This window comes from Papio anubis, chromosome 12 (genome assembly GCF_008728515.1).
Source record: "Papio anubis isolate 15944 chromosome 12, Panubis1.0, whole genome shotgun sequence".
Classification (NCBI taxonomy): Eukaryota; Metazoa; Chordata; class Mammalia; order Primates; family Cercopithecidae; genus Papio; species Papio anubis.
The window spans coordinates 77,949,679-77,971,101 of NC_044987.1; the positions used below are offsets into that span (position 1 = coordinate 77,949,679).

Below are 21,423 nucleotides of genomic sequence, written 5' to 3' on the forward strand. Positions count from 1 at the left end.
CACACCCATGCCCACTGCCACAAACAGCTTCAGTGGTCAGGGAGTTGTCTTCAGGCCCCAGGCCCCACCATCCATTCTGCTGGCCAAGGGTAGCATGGATGTGCATGGGCACTCTCGACCTTCACTGCGAGTTCCTGCTCCACCTCCAGCTCCTGCCATCTCCGTGGCACTACCACAAGCCTGGGGCCAGAAATTTTAACAATCACAGCATTGTTTATGGTGGTAAAAATTGGGGAAAAAATCTGAATGTACATTATGCCAGTTATTTATTGCCTTTCAGTTCCAAATCCACCATTGATTGCTTGCTGTACCATAATGAAGCTGGGCCCTGTAAGCATTTCTTCCTCGTTAGTGGAATGCTAACATTTTGTCAGTAGAGGGCCTTCGGAGGATACTACAAGAGGAAGGGCGGCCGGGCGCGGTGGCTCAAGCCTGTAATCCCAGCACTTTGGGAGGCCGAGACGGGCGGATCACGAGGTCAGGAGATCGAGACCATCCTGGCTAACACAGTGAAACCCCGTCTCTACTAAAAATACAAAAAACTTAGCCGGGCGAGGTGGCAGGCGCCTGTAGTCCCAGCTACTCGGGAGGCTGAGGCAGGAGAATGGCGTAAACCCGGGAGGCGGAGCTTGCAGTGAGCTGAGATCCGGCCACTGCACTCCAGCCTGGGTGACAGAGCGAGACTCCGTCTCAAAAAAAAAAAAAAAAAAAAAAAAAAAAGAGGAAGGGCTTTCTCTTCCTAGTTCCAGTGTATGTCTATTCCTGATTCTGTTCAAGGCTGCCAATGGCATGTGTGAGAACTTCTAGTGGCACTCACCCTGTCAAGTATCAGTGGCTCCACTGCGGACTGCTTCCACACCTGTGTCACTGAGACAATTTTCCAGTGAGTTCCACCAGCACCCATTGCCAACGTTAGCCTGCAGCAGCTCATTAGACTACTACCGTCCAGTTGGTCATGTCCACAGCTCCTCCAACATATTTTGGATCTCAGCCCTGGAGGGGATGGGACTATTCCAAATTTATTTCTTCCTTTGGGTACTTTGCCTCAGCCCTAGAGGTAGTGACTACTCCCTATATATGCTGTTCCTGTAATATGTAACACTTTATATCCCTTCTATAGTCAGTCACTTGCTCCTAGTTGATAATTCCCTTTATTAAAATTTTCAATTTACTGTGTGGTTTTCTGTCTCCTGACTGGACTGAACCTACTGTATCATTGGGAGCAAGATGAAATAAACTAGAATATTATGCAAGAATTAAGAATAATGTAAGCTAGGCACAGTGGCTCACGCCTGTAATCTCAGCACTTTGGGAGGCCGAGGCAAGAGGCTAACTTGAGCCCAGGAGTTTGAGACTTGCCTGGTCAACATAGCAAGATCCTACCTTTACAAAAAGAAAAAAATTAGCCAGGCATGGTGGTACACACTTGTAGTCCCAGCTACTTGGGAGGCTGAGATGGGAGGATCGCTCTAGCCCAAGAGTTCAAGGCTGCAGTGATCTGTGACCGCCACTGCACTCCAGCCTTGACAACAAAGCAAGACTGTCCAAGAACATACACTTCTGCTTCTGCCTATGAAGGATCAACTGTTACAGAAATTACCTTCTCTTCATAAATAGAAAATTACACAAAACATGAAATAATTGTTTTCAGATCTTGTACAAGAGACAGCACAAGACTGTGTACATTGAAAGGAGGGAAACCAGTGAAGGTGAGTCCTACAATTGCTCCAGCCAGGTGGCAGTTTTCAGGCTATAGCAGAGAAAGAGGTTACCCAACTGAGCGTTTCACTGAGTTGAAGAGAAAGATAGCAAAGTACAGCAGAGGCCAGAATTCACAGGATGGATTACTAAGAAGAGGAAGCTCCATGGAGAAAGCTCTGTAGCTTTCCACAGGGGCCCTTATGAGTCTGGCTGAGTTCTGTCTGCACATATATGGGATAAAACTCGATGAGGCCTGGAAAAGATCCACCCAAAAGCAGTAGGCCAAACACTTATTGCAGTTCCTAAAGGGCAGGGAATTGTGAAACATTCCACAGATTTGAAAGATCAAGGCTGGGCACAGTGGCTCACGCCTGTAACCCCAGCACTTTGGGAAGCCGAGGCTGGCGGATCACCTGAGTTCGGGAGTTCGAGACCAGCCTAACCAACATGGAGAAACCCTGTCTCTACTAAAAATACAAAATTAGCCAGGCGTGGTGGTGGGTGCCTGTAATCCCAGCTACTCGGGAGGCTGAGGTGGAAGAATCACTTGAACCTGGGAGGCGGAGGTTTCAGCGAGCCGAGATCACGCCATTGCACTCCAGCCTAGGCAACAAGAGCGAAACTCTGTCTTAAAAAAAAAAAAAAAATCTAATACAGTCGGCCTCAGAGAAGGTGCTCAGAGAAAGTGGTCATTAACTCAGCAGTGGGGATATTAACCCTAGAGTAAAGGCTGCTCCTGGTCTATCATAAAGCTTAAAACAAACCTCAGAAGAATCAAACTGATCACAAGTAACTTAAGTGCACCTTAGAATAACATTTAACACTGTTGAAAGGAATACAACAAAATGCAGCACTCAGCGCTAAAATTTCCCATGTTCAAGATCTAATCAAAAGTTGTAAGACATTTAAAGAAGCAGGAATTATCACTACAGGCCAGACGTGGTGGCTCATGCCTGTAATCCCAGGACTTTGGGAGGATGAGGCAGGTGGATCACCTGAGGTCAGGAGTTCGAGACCAGCCTGGCCAACATGGTGAAACCCCATCTCTACTAAAAATGCAAAAATTAGCCCGGCATGGTGACAGGTGCCTATAATCCCAGCTACTTGGGAGGCTGAGGCAGGAGAATCACTTGAACCCAGGAGGTGGAGGTTTCAATGAGCTGAGATCACACCATTGCACTCCAGCCTGGGTGACAGAACAAGACTCCGTCTCAAAAAAAAAAAATTCTAGAGATGAAAAATACATTAAATGTCCATGATGTTGTAGCAGAAAAGCAAAAAAGGTACTTGGTGACCTCTGAGAGGGTATCTAATAGTGGGGTGGGGCTAGAAGTCAGAATGCAATGCATGGAAGAGAGGTGTAGATTGGAAAAAGCTTTGAGTGTGGACCACTTGTTTAGGAAGTTTGGTCATAAAAGAAAATTAAGAAGTAAGACAGGGAAGGAACCACAGTATCATCTGGAGGTTTCTTTGAGGAAAGGACAGGGGTACCTGTGGCTTCATGATGGTAAAGAAAAGAGAATCAATGGAGAAGGTGATGAAGATGCGGGTATACCATCGTGCTGAGGAACCCCTTGAGATGGGGAGGGGAGGTTTTGCAGGGACAGAAATAGAGACATCTGTCTCATTTACCTATAATTCAGTTTGTTTTATTCACATGTCATACATCTAGCAGCAAAACACCTTTCCAAATCTCTGCCTCTGGTGTAAAGAGCCCAGCTGCCCAAGAGGCAGCTGAGTCCTAAGTCTTGGTGCTGATCTGGAGCATCAGCTATGTGCTGTAGTGCAGGCCACTTAGGCTCTAGTCTAAGCCTCAGTTTTCTCATTAGTGAAATGGGGTTAACAGTAATACCTACTTCCTAGTGTTGCTGTTTACTGTGCAGCTGCTGGTCTGGGGGCAGTGTCTCTGGTATGTTTTGAGTCTGGGCCATAGGACCAATGATGTCACAATGCCCTAATAGGTTTCAGCTTCTCCACTAGGGAGTTGTGGATCCTTTGGAGCCAAGGACTCGAACAGACATGCGAGACCTCTACCAACTGAAGGTTTCGTGAGCACACTCCTTTGCCAGGATCTTGGTGAATAGTCTTTCACTGTGCAGTTGTATCTTAGAAATTGTTTTACATTTGATCATGATTGTGCTTGGCTGGATGTTTTTTGTTGGACTTGCATGTTACATGGGCACGTTTCCAGAGTCGATGGTAAGTAATGGCTCTGCCTGTCAATCCCTGGTGGTCAGTCGTGGTGCTGGCTCATCTTCCTGTCTGGGTTTTCTGACCAAATGGGAAAGATAATTGAGGTCTCACCACTCACTGGAAGTCAGAATGTGATGGGAACAAAGTTAGTGTCCCAAGCTACCAGGCTACTTCCCATTCCACTAGGGATATCCCTTTTTTGTTTTGTTTTGTTTTTGTTTTTGTTTTTGAGATGGAGTTTCACTCTTGTTGCCCAGGCTGGAGTGCAGTGGCGCAATCTCGGCTCACTGCAACCGCCGCCTCCCGGGTTCAAGCGATCCTTCTGCCTCACTCTCCCGAGTAGCTGGGATTACAGGCGTGCACCACCACACCTGGCTAATTTTGTGTTTTTATTAGAAATGGGGTTTCTCCATGTTGGTCAGGCTGGTCTCAAAGTGCCAACCTCAGGTGATCCACCCACCTCGGCCTCCCAGAGTGCTGGGATTACAGGCGTGAGCCACCATGCCTGGCTGGGGACATACCTTTTTTTTTTTTTTTTTTGAGATGGAGTCTTGCTTTGTTGCCCAGGCAGGAGTGCAGTGGCGTGATCTCGGCTCACTGCAAGCTCCGCCTCCCGGGTTCACGCCATTCTCCTGCCTCAGCCTCCCGAGTAGCTGGGACTACAGGCGCCCACCACCATGCCCGGCTAATTTTTTGTATTTTTAGCAGATACGGGGTTTCACCGTGTTAGCCAGGATGGTCTTGATATCCTGACCTCGTGATCCGCCCTCCTTGGCTTCCCAAAGTACTGGGATTACCAGGGTGAGCCACTGCGCCCGGTCAGGACATCCTTTTAAGTCTTTCTTTTTTCCCCCTCTCTTGCATATATAGCTGCACTTGTTTCAAAGCACTATGGAATTTGCAAGGGGTCTGCTGGAGACCATATTTGACTTCTGGGTTTCAGGCCAAGTGGATCAGTGGTTGTTGGTAGGAAGGGGGACGGTAGGGATTGGTGGGGACTTTTAGCAGCCCTTCTAGTCCCACACAGAGGCGGTTACCCTCTGGGCCAGTGAGTAGAGCCATCTCTGCCCTCAAATTTTCTTTCTGATTCAGCCTCCAACTCTGAAGTGGCAGGAGAGGTGGCCTGTTCAGGAGAGCAAGACACAACTGAGGAGGCAGGCTTTAGATGAAGATCTGCCGCAGTAAGTGGGTGGTCAGGTCTGGTGGGCTGGATTCCTCTCTTTCCAAAGTACTTGGTAGAACCCTGAAATCTCAGTGGAGAGTGTTTATTCCTCTGGAAAATATAATAAACTGTGGAAGGGGAAATGATTTGGTGAGTACAGCTGAGGACAGCAGGCCAAAGTTGTCTATTAATAACCATGTCTCATAGGTGTTGTTTTGAAGACTGTTCCCATCTATTATTTTTCTTCTCACAACACTGTAATATATTATACTATTAATAGCATTCTTTTTTTTTTTTTTTCCTGAGACAGGTCTTGCTCTGTCACCCAGGCTGGAGTGAGGTCCAGGCAGTCTTCCCACCTCACCTTCCTGAGTAGCTGATCCTCAGGGCACATGCCACCATGCCTGGCTAATTTTTAAAAAAAATTTTTGTAGAGACAGGGTCTCACTATGTTGCCCAGGCTGGTCTTGAACTCCAGGACTCAAGTGGTCCTCCTGCCTTGGCCTCCCAGAGTGCTGGGATTGCAGGCATGAGCCACCATGCCTTGCCAGGACCAGCATTTTTAATATCCCTTTTGGCAGATCCTGAAACTGGAGTTAACATTGAACTTGAGTTTAGGTCCTAACTTTGCGACTTACTAGCTATGTGACCTTGGGAGAGTTTAATTACTTTCTTTGAACCTCACTTTCGAAGTTTCTTCTGTACAACAGGAGATATCTGAGTATCTTGCTATTTTTGTGACAATTATATTTGGGAATTAATGTAAAGCATTTAATGCAAAGCTCAAAAATTAGCATGTAGTAAAATACTGACTTAACAACAAGCAAATAATGAACCAGTCAACAAAGATTAACTGGTGATAGTGACCTCAATTATTTACCTGAGGCCACACACAGTAACTCTTTGGTAAAGGTGGGATGCGAGCATAGATCTCTGTCTCTGGACTTAATGGCCTCCCGTACTCATTCCACTAGACCAACCTGCCTACAGGAAACACTAATGGCAGTATCCTTTTTAGCACACCATCTCCTGGGTTTCTTACATTTCACCCCATTTCCTTCAGAGCTGTTTTTTCAGAGCTGTTTTTTTCAGAGCTGTTCCTATTGTTAGAGAAACGTAACTTGGAGAGTTTTAATAATATACTGATTACAGGAGCAGAAGGTTTTTTGGAAGCTACTCCAGAAATTAGGGGTATTCAGCCCCAGCCCCAGGTATAGTAAGAGCAGGACATGATGGCTGGGGTTTTTTAAATCTCCACCTACCCCAGGACTTCTGTGAACGCATTAGCCCAAAACAGTTAGAACTTTGTGGCAGTCCTGACCAGACCACTTAAACTATTCTGTGCCTCAGTTTCTCCAGCTGCAAAATGAGGAAACCAGCCCATCTTCCTTCTCTTTCCTTCTCAGGAAAGTTGTAATAGGCTCATCCTACATGATGGAGAATTTAACTGTACCATTTTATAAAATGCAAGATTTCTTTTTTGAACAGCGTAACGATAGCATATGAAGTTATTTGCTCATGGCATACCTAGCCAGCTAATTCTCTTAATGAACCCAGGCTTTTTTTCTTTTGCATAGCACCTGATTGCACAAAGCCAATAGTTAAACATTTTGGCAGGTGACGAGTTAATGAGTATGATGCCAGGTAGGTCCAAATCACAGACATACCAAAGCACAGGGCCCTTTTGATAAATTTTCTTTAACCCAACACATCTAGCATCCTGGCCAACCATCCCATAGGTGCTCACGCTGACTGGATTGCCGAGGTTACAGGAGCTGATGTCATAATTGGTGTCTGAGCTCTGCCCCACTAAATGGCCATGAGGAGCCACTTCAATTCAGATTAGGCCACAAGCTCCTTAGTGAGGAGCTGCCATGCTGGGCCATCTACCATCTGGTGTCTAACAAAGACAGCCCAATTCCTCCGACTCAGGAATAGAACACTGCACCTTCCAGAAGCACTTGTTTCTTCTTGGGCACACCACTAGCTGAGAAAGAAGCCTCGTGATGATTGTTGTCTTATGGATGCTTCTCATTGCAGGAACCATGTGGAAGGGATATAAATATCCCCCAGGAGGGGTAAGTGTACCTTCAACTTTGTTCTCTATTCCTACTTTGAAATGTATTCCTGCCTCCAGAAACAAACTAAGCATGAAAACCCAACTCTAGTAACATTAGAAACAAATACTTTTATTTTATATATATATATATATATATATATATATATATTTTTTTTTTTTTTTTGAGATAGAGTCTCACTCTGTCGCCCAGGCTGGAGTGCAGTGGCCGATCTCAGCTCACTGCAAGCTCCGCCTCCCGGGTTTAAAGTTACTGTAGCGATTGGGAGAGTTCCCATTTTGTTTCACGTGATAGCGGTTGGGAGAGTTCCCATTTTGTTTCACGAGATCTTTAAGGCCCAGAGTCAAAGCTTTCTGAGTTGGGCGGCCTTGTTTCTGTTGTGCTAATGGACATTTTGTATGCCCAGTCTTTGATGCCATTTCCTAACGATCAGTCCACTTCAGAAATCCAAACTTCTCTCTTCCACGAGTAAACACTAGTCTGTAAAAAGGATCTGGTGGCAGATGTCTCTTTCCTCTCTCCTCCTGTTAGACCTTGGAATTTCTGTCTTTTCCCTGCCTCTTGTCAGCTCCCCAGTGCTAAGCTCCCCTTGCATCCAGGATCAGAGGCATTAGGTGAGACAGAATTGGAGGTGGCCTCCCCTGCCAGTCCTTGCCTGGGAGGCCAAATGCCTCAGCCCCACACTAGAAACCACTAGGCCCACATGACACACTTCCTTTTTTCCCCACAGACCCCAGTGGAAGTAAGCAAGGATGATCCTGGTGAAGTAATGCAGCTCTGAAGCTCACCTGACCAGCTGTACAGTTCCTGTTGTTGGTTTCGCATAAAGTAATTGCACATTATTTTGTCATATTTTATGTTAAGAAGTTACTGCACTTTTTAAGATGCATGAAGGCTTAGTATTCTGTTAGCTTGTAACAGGGAGACAGAGGGTGGGGAAGTAGTTAAGTGAATGGGAGACAATTGGGTCCTTCTGCTACATGGTCTCTAAGACTGGCATTAAGATACGTAGTTTGGCCCGACACGATGGCTCACGCGTGTAATCGCAGCACTTTGAGAGGCCAAGGCAGGTGGATCATCTAGGGCCAGGAGTTCAAGACCAGCCTGACCAACATGGTGAAACCCCATCTTTACTAAAAATACAAAAAATTAGCTAGGGCGTGGTGTGGTGGCACATGTCTGTAAGCTGGGTCCCAGCTACTCGGGAGGCAGCAGTTGCAGTAAGCTGAGATCGGGCCACTGCACTCCAGCCTGGGCGACAGAGAGACTCAGTCTCAAAAGAAAAAAAAAAAGAACCCTAAGCTTATACCATGTGGAGTAAGGACCTCATTTTTAATATTAGGGTTAGATACTAAAGTATAATTATCCTAATCCTTAAAATAACCTTCCGAAGCTATCAGCCTCATCTTACAGAATGGCAAAAATGAAGTTGAGGGACATATGTATCTTGCCAACACACACAGCCCTGGGCTGCAGAGTCAAGATTAAGATCCAGGCCTTCTGCCTTCATACTTTCATGTGCCAAGGAAAAGAGCCAGATAAGACTGTGGGATATCCAAGATCTTGCTGTTTAAATGTTCCCCTCACCTGAAAACCCAAGAAGTTAGGCCGGGTGTGGTGGCTCACACCTGTAATCCCAGCACTTCGGGAGGCCGAGGCAGGCATATTACTTGAGGTCAGGAGTTCAAGACCTGCCTGGCCAACATGGTGAAGCCCCGTCTCTACTAAAAATACAAAAATTTGCCAGGTGTGGTGGCGGGTACCTGTAATCCCAGCTACTTGGGAGGCTGAGGCAGGAGAATTGCTTGAACCTGGGAGGTTGAGGTTACAGTGAGCCGAGATTGTGCCACTGCACTCCAGCCTGGGTGACAAAGCAAGACCTGGTCTCAAAAAAAAAAAAAAAAAAAAGAAAAAAACAAAAAAGAAAGTTGCCTGATAATTCTTTTTCATGACTACTGAAAAGATGGGAGCCTGAGAGAGACCTAACAGGAGTAAATACTTTAAAAACAAATTGTATGGAACTGTACCCACTCTGAGGATGACTGATACAGTTCCAATTTTCTAAAGAAGTGTACCTTTTCCAACAAAGCAGATCTTTTGTTTACATAGAAAACATTTTGTTATTTTTGGAAGTTTGCTTAACTATTTGTAAGTGGCTCTTTGCAATGAATGGATTACCTTTTTTTAATGGAAAGAAAATAAATTCAAAATCTATAAGCAAAACTTTAGTAATTTCTGACTCTAGGTTTCTAGCATCTTCTATTTCTTATGTGATTTAGACTCAACACTTTCCAGTGAGTTAAGTACTTACATCCTCTGGCTGTATAGCTGTGCCCATTTGCCTCATAATACATTTTTTTTGAGACAGTCTCATTCTGTCACCCAGGATAGAGTGCAGAGGTGCAATCTCGGCTCACTGCAACCCCCATCTCCCAGGTTCAAGTGATTCTCATGCCTCAGCCCCCTGAATAGCAGGGATTACAATGCACACCACATTTTTGTATTTTTAGTAGAGACGGGGTTTTGCCATGTTGACCAGGCTGGTCTCAAACTCCCAGCCTCAAGTGATCCACCTGCTTCTACCTCCCAAAGTGCTGCGATTACAGGTATGAGCCACTGTGCCCAGCCTGCCTCATGTACATTTCTAAGGACTCCTCTTCTCAGCTATCTCAAGCTGTTTTTATCATAAGAGACAGGACCCGGCTCATTTTAACAAGAGGAACCATATACCCAGCTGTGTCCTCCCTCCATTTCAGTAAACTTCCAAAACTTGAGCCACTAAAATAGATTCCATTCCTCTGACCACCTAACAGTTCTCCTAACATGGGTGTCAGAGAGCAGAACAGTTCTTTAAGCTGGTAGGGGGAGAGAAGCACTATCATGTTAGAGCAGACATGAATGTGTAAGGGAGAACAAGCAGAGGAGTGTGTGCAAGAGGCAAACCCTGTCTCTGAAGTGTGACGAGTATACCGAGGTTTCTAGCTGGAAAAATGTTCAGGGTGATGAGTTAAAGAATATCTCAAAGTTTTAATCAATAAATGCAAACCAGCAAAAATATCAGTAAAATATTTTTAATGCCTACAATTTCTTATATACATAAATTGCAAAACTTTCACCTGTATATGCAAAAGTATATTCTCTTGCAGGTCAACAGCACCAGAAAACAAGCTAAGCTACCTAAAAATTTTTTTTAACTTGATTTGTCCATTATGTAAAAGACAGGATGGATTTAATAACTCCAAAGAAATCTCTATCTCACTCTTAATCATACACTAAACGTCTGAATATTTAATCACATCCACTCAGAAAATAAATAGTAGTCTAATATATTCAATACATTGAAAATAAAACAACCAGTCTCTCTTCATATATTTATTCTCTTTCCAAACATGTTTTGGTCTCCTGCTATATCTCAGAAATTTACTAATAGCTGCTTTAAGTTACAAAATACAAAACAATTTATTTCTTAGAGAAAATCTTGGGGATTATATTAAAAATGAAAATTTGAGTTCCCACATCCGTCTTTTGAGACGGAGTCTCACTCTGTCACCCAGGCTGGAGTGCAGTGGCACTATCTTGGTTCACTGCAACCTCCGCCTCCTGGGTTCAAGCGATTCTCTTGCCTCAGCCTCCCCAGTAGCTGGGATTACAGGTGCGTGCCACCACACCCGGCTGATTTTTAAATTTTTAGTAGAGACGGGGTCTCACCATGTTGGCCAGGCTGGTCTCGAACTCCTGGTCTCCAGTGATCCGCCCACCTCGGCCTCCCAAAGTGCTGGGATTACAGGCTTGAGCCACCAGGCGCCCGGCCAGACTTACTTTTTTGTTAACGGTCTTTGAACGGTCTTTGAACCTTTTCACGGCACACATGTAAGGCTGCCTGTGACATGTGGTACCCTGGCCTCCAACTGGACATAACTGCATTTATAGTTTAGAGAAAATACAAAGTTCTGAAAGTAGCCTTAAAAGAAGTGCTCTTTGCTTTGACATACCAATATCAAAAGCAAGTGGGACTGTGCAATCAGAGCCATGAGTTTTATGAAAACTACTTTCCTTTCACATCGTTTGTTAGAAAATGCCACACCCATCATCATGTAACATTATTACAATCATGAAATATTACTACATTCGTGATTAACATTACCCAAAAGGCACATCTTCAAATGTTGAATTAAGAAAATCCAAAAATTAAAACAGTAGAGAATACATTAAAAATCAAGCATTTAATTTGTAAACCTTAATGAAATAACAGCCTACTCCAGTTTCTTCAAAGGTTTGTGAGCTTTTTATAAGAGTGGTCAGGAAGTGCAGAAGAACAACATGGAAGACAGGATTTGGAAACAAGTCCAAAATTTAAAAGACTTAACCTTTTTTTTTCCTTTTAAATGAGACACAGAAGTGCTCTTTTATAATGTTGATGCAAATCAACATTTATATTACAGAAATGCACTCAGAAGTAACAGACACACAAGGTTAAAACCTGATTCTTCCCACTAAGTTCTGGAAATTTATTCTAATATAATGGTGCCTTTCTGTACAAAGAACTGTACCATATCATAAATTTACTACTAGTAAATTTTAAGCCACCAGAAATCTTTCAGCTGTGACAAGCACTTGATTGTAATGACAGATTTCAGAGTCTGAATATTGAAAAATATATATATCCAATAAAAAATTTTTGAAGGGGGAATAAAAGCACATAAATGGCAGCAGAGGAATTGGTGTTCTAAGCCTGTTTTATTACATGGGACATCACACTACCCTTAATTTCACTGAAGGTATCTGAGATGGGTGAGATAAAATCAATAGGATTTTCTGCTACCATTGTAACAGTTCTATATGTAGTTACAAAGGGTGTCATTCCTAGTGATGATGACACCTTTCATGGGATTCAACTTAAAAATTAAATCCTTGCACTTTCAAAGTTTGAAACTCAATTCAAAATGAGTCAGTCGTAAAAGCCTGGCTCATATGGTCCCATTAAGGGAGGCTAACAATGGTAATCTATAATACCCAAACTTGAAGAATAAAGACTTTATGGATAAAAAGGAATAAACCAAAACATTTGGGCCGTTGAAGTATAAGGGCCTGTTGTAGGACAATCCCTTCTACTTCCTAATCTCCCCCATACAATGGCTTAAGATAGCCAGAATGTTTATTGTAGAACGTTTATTATTCCTACAAGCTTATGTCTCACTTCCCCCAAGCCTCCGTACTTACAGTCAAGGACAAATGCTCTCTAGCATCATATCTCATTTTCTGTTGCTGACAGTTCTTGAGACTTGGCTTCCTTCCAGCCTGATCCTAAGTCAGCCTGACTGGAACTACTTGGACTTGAAGCTTAAGGGATATTAAGTCTATATTTATGACTTTAAAAAGGGTGAAAATGAGTTTCCACAGCTCAGTAAAATAACGGTAACAAGGAACATCCCTTCCTACCTGGGGAAAAAAATCTCTTCACAGTGCATAGTTTGAAATCAAAGTGCAATATGGGCAAAAAGAGAAGGTGGTGCTCTCGATACCATAAATTTAGTTTTTGGTTTTCTGCCATTAATATTTGCTAACAAATTCAAGCTAAAAAATGAAGTCATTAATGTCACGAGGTACGGGGGCACCTTGGGATTTCAAAATATTTTTATGATGGGGGAGGAGAGGAGGGGGGAGCCTCACATGTTACTTCCTTATTTTATAAACTATTACTCTTTCAAATCTAATGTTTGAATAAAATATTTTTTCTTCAATATAAAAATGAACTTTTTTAGATAAAAATCAATCAGCACAGTGACTTTGTCTATCTTACACTAAAGCCAACATAACAGTAAATCTGAAAGGAAAATTTAGAAAACAATATTATACTGTTATAACCTGTATTTTAACTTGAAAATTTTTTCATTAATTCTAGCCACCTAAATTAATAAGTAAGAATGCTCAGCATCCAATCCATGAATACAGAATTTATTCTACTTTGTACTTCAAAGTCACAGGATGACATCATATGATAGTTATAAATTCTACTCTACATTTTCAAGTTCTCAATCCATAGATTAGGACAAGTCACTTTATTGCTGGCAACATTCATGGAAGGTCCAGGTTTCTCATAAAAAGACTAAGTTTGATTGGGAGCAGGGCAGTGCCCTACTCAAAGATCAGCAGAATTATAGAAATCAAGAGACAACCTTTTTTTTCCTTTCAAAGTAGCAAAGGAACAATAAAAGATTGGCTGACTGGTGACTGGCCCCACATAAGAGTGCATAGCTCATCAGGATCAAGGCTGGCATCTGTGAACAGTTAACTTCATAAGAGCACATGTGGGCATTATATCATCTGCATTACAGATTTCACCCTGGAAAATATCTGAAAATATTTTATGCTCAAATGACAGCCTGCAAATGACAGTATGCATTCCTTCTCCTTGAGTACCCAAGTATAAATCTAAAATGATAAGGGGACTTCTTCAGTCTGAAGGCAGGAAATCCTTGCAGCAGAGCAGCTCTAGAATTTCACAAAAATAAAAGCAGCAGCTAACGCCTCTTCAGCTTCTTGGCCCTTCGACGTTGCATTTCTTCTTCTTCACGTCTCATTTCCTCTAAGTCCTCTTGCATACCTAGTCTTAAGCTGCCAAAGAATTTTTAAAGGGTATTTGTCAATATACATGAGATGATCAGTTTCCTTAAAAAGAATGAAATTTCCAACTGGGAGCTCACATAGATTGTGCTGATGCTGTCAAAATGCTTCAAGGCTTTACCACTGAAAACAAACTAGCAGGGATATTTTTTTACCAGGGACCACAGACCCAAATTGTAGTGGGAAAAAGAACTCACACACCACAAAAACCTTAGTATTTCCATTAAAATAATAAAATATAAGTTTATCTCAATAGCTTTTAAAAATAAACAGCAAGAAGCATTTATTCATTAACATTCTATTCTTGTTCTCTTCCAACACTTTAGTTTGAAATTTTATGGGCAAGAGGGAGAAAAAGATTTAGTATTCTGGCTTGAGGCTGAGGTGAATTATTTACCTATAATAACACTATGGCTGGGCACAGCTCATGCCTGTAATCCCAGCACTTTGGGAGGCCGAGCCAGGCGGATCACCTGAGGTCAGGAGTTTGAGACCAGCCTGGCCAACATATAGTGAAACCCTGTCTCTACTAAAAATTACAAATATTAGCTGGGCGTGGTAGCGCACACCTGTAGTCCCAGCTACTTGGGAAGCTGAGGCAGAAGAACTGCTTGAACCCGGGAGGCGGGGGTTGCAGTGAGCTGCAATCATGCCACCGCACTCCAGCCTCGGCGACAGTCTTAGACCCCGTCTCTTAAAAAAAAAAAAAACGAACCACTATAAACAAAGTAATTACTTTTTACCCCAGTGGAGAAATTATCATTAGCTTACTATCAGATACCCAAACAGAAATCAGAGGAAATATAATATACCTATATCCCTGAGGCCAGCAATGTTACAGGTTACCAAGATTGAGATGTGTCTGATGCAGAAAGAAAAGCAAGAATTTGCTACAACAGGATTAGGGAAAGCGTCTAACATTTACTGTGTATCCACACGTGTGAGGCACTACACTAGGCACCTTGTACACATGTCTTAATCCTCGTAATACTTAAATGAGTAAAACAGTATATTCTCATTTTACAGAAGAAAATAGGCTGGGCGTGGTGGCTCACATTTATAATCCCAACACTTTGGGAGGCTAAGGCAGGAGGATTGCTTAAGCCCAGGACTTTGGGACCAGCCTGGATAACAAAGCAAGACCCCATCTCTTAAAAACAAACAAAAAAACCAGTGACGGTCCAGTGCAGTGGCTCACGCCTATAATCCCAGCACTGTGGGAGGCTGAGATGGGAGGATCACTTGAGGCCAGGAGTTTGAGACTAGCCTGGTCAACATAGTGAGACCCCATCTCTGCTAAAAAACAAAAAAACAAAAACCAGTGAAAAAACAGAACTGTTAAGGAATTTGTCTAAGGCCCTACAGCTAGTAAACAGGATTGGAATCCAGAATTCTCTAGCCCAAAGCCCCAGTTCCCAATGGTGCAACTGTAGCTATAAGCAGAAAGGAATTTTTAGGACATTTTTGCACAAGTGTGTTAAATTTTATGCTTACCTCTTTGCTTCTTCCTTCTGCTGCTCTTTCCAACTACTTTCCATGTAACGTAAGGCATAATCACTTTCATCTTTGTATCTGACAAAAGGAAATCAAAATGATAAAAAGAGAAAACTTCAATTTTCAAAAGGAACTACGTCCTCTCATTTAAAAAATCAATATCTCCTTTAAAACTAAATCAAGCACACATTTAGAATTACTCCTTGCTTGGCAGCGAGTGACGGGAGTGGAGGATGGATAGAGGTAGGTTTCTGAAGTAAAGACAAGTTTTAGATAAGCCCTTATTACCCTCAGAGGGCAACTATTCTGAAGCTAATGTTCATGAAGGTACCAATCCTACAGTGCTTCTTCAACTCACTCACCTACATTTACTTGATAATTTATATTAAAATTTGAAAGCACAGTATATATGAAAATTATTTTATATATAATAATCTAATTTGAGCTTCATGACCATCATGAGGTGGGGAAAGACTTTAGACCAGAGGAAACTGAAGCAGATAGGTTAACGGACCAAGAACATACAGCTTGTTCTTTCAAGAGCCAATCTACTTCTACTACACTAAGCTGCTTCAATCTCACTAAATATGTATCTTGTAACAATGTAAAAGGGTTATTTTTTGTTCCTCATGCAAATAACTACAGAAACTATTTTGAATTAAATATAAAATATTTAGTGCTACAAGAGTACATTTATTTAAAATAACAATCACACAAGGGTTCCTAATTAAGAATTATATTCAGTGCCTCTACTATTAGTTTATTACCCCATGACATGAATTATTTAAAATAAAAAAAGGATGTCATAGTTATCTGAATCTTCTTTAGTCTTACTTTTTTCGGTCATAACCAAAAATTTCTCTAATGTGCTTGGATATTTCTTCCTGAGGCTCTCCTTCATCTTCGATAAAATCTTCCATTTCAGAGTCGTATTCATCATCATCATCTTCCTCTTCATATTCTCGCTGCCTTTTGTAACCAGTAGGGAAGGGAAGCCTTTGAGGACCTAAGAAACCATAAAGAATATTACAACTTAAAATAGTTCCAATGTAGTTCTATGTAAACTGAAATTGTGAGTCATCATTAAGATGGTATCCTTAAAAACCAAAGCAAGCAGGCTGACCCTTAGCACGGAGTCATCATCCTTGCTGTGTCATGGTATCCAGGAGGAACAGCACTCTTGTTTTATCCCAGGGCTTATCAGAAATGTCTTGTTACATTTTCTAGCTTAGTAGTGCCAGTATTTCTGAATTTATAAGATCAGTAAAATTTCTTTTTTTTTTTTTTTTGAGACAGAGTTTCACTCGTTGCCTAGGCTGGAGTGCAATGGTGCAATCTCGGCTTACTGCAACCTCTGCCTCCCAGGTTCAAGCAGTTCCAGTTCTCCTGCCTCAGCCTCCCGAGTAGCTGGGATTATAGGCATGTGCCACCACGCCTGGCTAATTTTGTATTTTTAGTAGAGATGGGGTTTCTCCACGTTGGTCAGGCTGGTCTCAAACTCCCAATCTCAGGTGATCTGCCTGCCTTGGCCTCCCAAAGTGCTGGGATTACAGGCGTGAGCCACCGCACCCGGCCAAGATCAGTAAAATTTCTAAAAATAATACAGTTTACAAACCTCCACAGAATCATTAACTTTTGCCAAGTAAAGACCAAAAGTAGCAGCTACCATCTACTATAATCACAATTTCATTTAAAAATTTAAAGTTGAATGAAGTATGAATGATTCTCAGGATTATATTGTTCAAACTGAGTAAGTTTGACTGTAGGAAAAACTCACTACGTCATCCTTATTTTTGTCATTCTGCCAAAAGACTGATAAAAACTTTGCATTTTTTTTTATCAAATGCTTTGATTAAGACAGGCAGTGATCAACAGCCCAGCATCTGGGAACAACTACTTTCTAGTTTTTGATTACAGACACTTCTTTTGTTCTTTTACGGTTATTATAATATGCATGGCTTGTCTCCCTAGCTTAGTTTCTCAACCTTAGCTCAATGACATTTCGGACCAGATAATTCTTTGTTGTCAGGGGGCTATCCCATGCACTGTCAGCAGCATCCCTGTCCTCTATTCAGTAGATGCCAGTAGCATCCCCCATAGCCCCAGTTGTGACGATTGCCAAAAGTCCCCTGGAGGGCAAAACTGCCCTTGTTAAGAATCAATGGTCTAGCTTAACTAGGAAATTTAAAACAAGTAATTCAATCGTGGGTTCCTTTTTATATTCTCCATGGAGCCTAACAAGTGCTTTAATAAATGCCTATTAGCATAAAGCAAGTATGACCTAGCAGCTAGCAGGTGCCACCAATGATCACATACCTTGGGACAGTAGATTCCTGAAGGATCAGTGTTTAGGACCTTGATACTAACCATTATAACAAGCAGAAACACAAGTACAATCTAAAAACAGTTCCTGGCACATAATGGGTGCCCAAGAAATATCTGCTGAATAAGCTTTCAATTACACTCTGATCCTTGAAGACAAGTCTCTTTAGTCCTCAGGAAAAAGATTAATTCATCCATTGTAGCATACATATATAAGTCACGTACATTCACCCTGAATGTTCACAAATCACAAAGCTAAGTTTATCACACTTGGGGACATTTCAAGGGTGAACACAGAGATCCTAGACAAGTCTCTTTCTAAAGACCTTTCCAAGCCATGATCATTAAAGGAACTCTCAGCAGGGCATAGTGACTCATGCCTATAATCCCAGCAGTTTGGGAAGCTGAGGAAGGTGGATCTCTGAGCCTAGGAGTTAGAAACGAGTATAGGTAACGTATTGAGACCCCATCTCTATAAAAAATAAAAAGTTAGCCAGGCAAGGTGGCACACGCCTATAGTCCCAGCTACTTGGGAAGCTAAGGTGGGAGAACTGCTTGAGCCTGTGACTGACCCTGTCTCAAAAACAAAAAAAAAGGAACTCTCAACCACAGGGCAGATAAAACATCATGATTCTATCAAAACTACAGTACATTAAAGGACAGCATATGAGGGGTTCACAGGGTCCCTGATAATATAAAAACTCTTTCCAATTTCCTAATGCCAAATATATACTCTTTAGGGTGAGGGGAAATTTTACCTTGGGCAGATCTGTAGCCAGATAGGGGAGGCTTCATTCCATTCATCTGTCCATTGCTGGACCGGCTAATGATATTCTTGGAAGAAATTGTTTCGGAGACAACAGTGCACTTAGGCTTTATTGTGGGACCTGAGCTACTAATTGTTCGCCCAGGTCTCAAGCTGCTCACTGGTCTTCCTGGGACTGAACTACTGATAGTCCGTCCAGCTGGAACTGAGCCACTTACGGATCTCCCAGGGCCACTGACAGACCGCCCAGTGGGGCCTGAGCCACTCACTGGTCGTCGAAGTTCATGTGGACTGCTCACAGGTCGGCCAGGACCACGAGAGCTGCCCAAGGGTCTTACAGAACTACCTGAACCACCGATGGGTTGCCCAGGGCCACTTGAGCTGCTTGCAGGTTGTCCAGGGCCACATGTACCACTGACTGTCCGCCTAGAGGGATTTGAGTCATTGGTTGGCTTCTTGGACCCATTGATTGATCGCTCAGGTCCTGAGCTGGAGCTGCCATTCTGGCGCTTAGGCACAGGGCCAGAACTAACTGTGGGTCGAGCAACCCCTGTGCTGGGCTGCCCAGGGGCTGAGCTAGAGCTGCTGCCTGGCTGCCTGACACCTGGACTCTTAGCCTTATTGTGTGGCGTGACCATGGGCCCAGGCCTGGAATGGCTAGGATGGGATGGAGATTTTTTGGCTTTGTGCTCAATAGCAGATTTCTGAGTCCTGCTAGCAGGAGTCTTTGGGACACTTGGTGAAGAGGTGCTGGAATGAGGCTTTCCAGCTCCATTGAAAACAGGTCTGTCGTGGCCCTCACGAAGTGAGGGTTGGGAGCTATTGCCAGATCCTGCCTTGATCCTCTCTCCTGGCATGGATTTTGATGAAGACCAAGCAAGGTGTTTCTCATTGGCCATGCTGGGTCTTGATTTCTTTTCAGCATGAGGAAGGGGCATTCCTTTGGAAGAAGGATGCCTGTCTCCAGAACCTTTGCTTAGTTTTGTGCCCACACTTTCTTTCTGAGAGGGTGCCTTTTTGGACACAGTTGGAGGTAGTTTTCCATCTGTCTCAAGTTTTTTTCTCCGATGCTTTCGTTCAAGGAATTCTCGCTCCCTAAGTTCTTCTGCAGTCATAGGTCGCTCTTCTGATTTCTTCACTACCTTGATTTCCACTGGTTCAAACTGCTTTTTCTCAGCCAGCCTGAGTAAATCAGTGAAGTTCATAGGTGGTGGGGCACTTTTAAGGGGGACCTTTGGTTTGCTTTCAACTTTGGGAGGTTCTTGCTCTTCCTCATACTCCTGCTCTGACTCTGCGTGATTGTACTCAAGGAATTCATTCTCTTCTTCCATTTCATACTCTCGGTCGGTTCCTTGGCTGGTATGGCTTTCTGTTGCCTGCCTCTTCTTTGACTTTTCCTCAATAGGAATCCCATTGTAACCATGGAAATTATCCTTTGTCCTCTTGGCCATAGCTCTTGCTTTCTTGTCATGTTTGAGCTCAATTCGCTTTTTCACTAGTTCCTCTTTTCTCCTTTTCTCCTCTAAGGCTAAAAGGGACAAAACAAGAATATGTTATTATTTCGAGATCTCAAGATTGCTCAAGTGAAAATACAATGTTCAGGTTACAGTTTGAAGACATCTAGGAATTAAATGAGGAAGTCATTTAACAACTATCAAATGAGTCATCTTTACATAATGAGTGGGAGACATATGGGTTTTTCTGTATGACTAAAGCAAGTGGGAGACTTAGTTTTCAGCTTTAAATATAGAAAATACTTCAAACCAAATACATTACCAAGTTAAAAGAACATTAGTATCCACTTAGCAGTTGTTATTAATTACGATTCAATGAATACTTAAACATATTGAATCAGTTTCTTTGTATGTGCATGAAGAACTATTTGAGATAAAGACTTTAAAACTTATCTCTAGTTTAGCCTTTTAGATAGCATTCTGTTAATAAAAATTAAAACACAAAATGGGTAGAAACACTTTCAGAACCAAAGTTAAAGAATGGAGTTCTTGCCGGGCGCGGTGGCTCAAGCCTGTAATCCCAGCACTTTGGGAGGCCGAGACGGGCGGATCACAAGGTCAGGAGATCGAGACCATCCTGGCTAACATGGTGAAACCCCGTCTCTACTAAAAATACAAAAAACTAGCCAGGCGAGGTGGCGGGCGCCTGTAGTCCCAGCTACTCGGGAGGCTGAGGCAGGAGAATGGCGTAAACCCGGGAGGCGGAGCTTGCAGTGAGCTGAGATCCGGCCACTGCACTCCAGCCTGGGCAATAGAGCGAGACTCCGTCTCAGAAAAAAAAAAAAAAAAAAAAAAAAAGAATGGAGTTCTTATTGGGGATTTACTATGGCCAATTAGAAGACATGGCTACTAACCCCCAAAAATCTGCTACTTCAAGGGGAGAAAAAAAGAAAACGTTTATACAAATGATGGAGATAACATATGTAAAGCCATGAATACAGTCAGTTAACCTGGACACACACACACACACACACATACACACACACACCCTCCCAAATCTGTTGACCTGTTATGTTTTTATAAACAGCCACTGGTTTAGTACAAGCTAGATGTGAAGATGGAAGACTTTAAAATTGAGAATAAGGCTATAGATACATACCTTTTCGTCTAAGCTCCTCTTCTTTCCTTTTAAGAAAAGCTTGTACAGCTGCTGATTGGACACCTTTAACTTTTGGGTCTTTTTTTGGAGGCCCCACTGCCAAACTATACCTTTTCTAAAAACAAAAACAGTAAAAGTTACAAGCAATTCAACTTTTAAAATATATTATTAGGTATAAGGCACTGTGCCAGGTAATAAGAGGTATAAATGTTAACTGTGAAACCTATTCTGAATAACTGAGAGATCATATAACCCATAGTAAAGCTTAGCTATAAAATTCAGACTAAATATTTATTATGTATGATGATTTTTGGGTACAAAGTTTCTACGTAACATCCCAAAATAATGCATAAATGAACAATTCACAGAAGCATTGTTTTCAGGCTATTTTCCAAAAAAGTACCTGGACTGGGTAACTAAATGAAATCACCACCTAGAAGAATTGATTATTTGTGTTTTAAAATTCTGAT

The 21,423-nt window shown here is 42.4% G+C and overlaps 2 protein-coding genes across 2 annotated transcripts in view; one reads left to right on the plus strand and one right to left on the minus strand.

The window, feature by feature from the left end:
- The first annotated feature begins 3,655 nt into the window (after positions 1-3,655).
- SPTY2D1OS (SPTY2D1 opposite strand) lies at positions 3,656-7,976 on the plus strand. Its single transcript, XM_031653366.1, has 4 exons — positions 3,656-3,900; positions 4,987-5,075; positions 7,097-7,134; positions 7,865-7,976. The coding sequence occupies exons 1-3, from the start codon at positions 3,832-3,834 to the stop codon at positions 7,116-7,118; spliced, it is 180 nt and encodes a 59-aa protein (XP_031509226.1). The 5' UTR covers positions 3,656-3,831; the 3' UTR covers positions 7,119-7,134; positions 7,865-7,976.
- A 2,213-nt stretch (positions 7,977-10,189) lies between these two features.
- SPTY2D1 (SPT2 chromatin protein domain containing 1) overlaps positions 10,190-21,423 on the minus strand; it is a 28,819-nt gene continuing 17,585 nt past the window's right edge. The window contains exons 2-6 of the mRNA XM_003910147.3: positions 20,954-21,068; positions 18,333-19,868; positions 16,087-16,258; positions 15,253-15,330; positions 10,190-13,749 (exon numbers count right to left, since the gene is read on the minus strand). Of these exons, the coding sequence (XP_003910196.1) occupies positions 13,656-13,749; positions 15,253-15,330; positions 16,087-16,258; positions 18,333-19,868; positions 20,954-21,068 (1,995 nt within the window). The 3' untranslated portion in view covers positions 10,190-13,655. The remainder of the gene's footprint in view (positions 13,750-15,252; positions 15,331-16,086; positions 16,259-18,332; positions 19,869-20,953; positions 21,069-21,423) is intronic.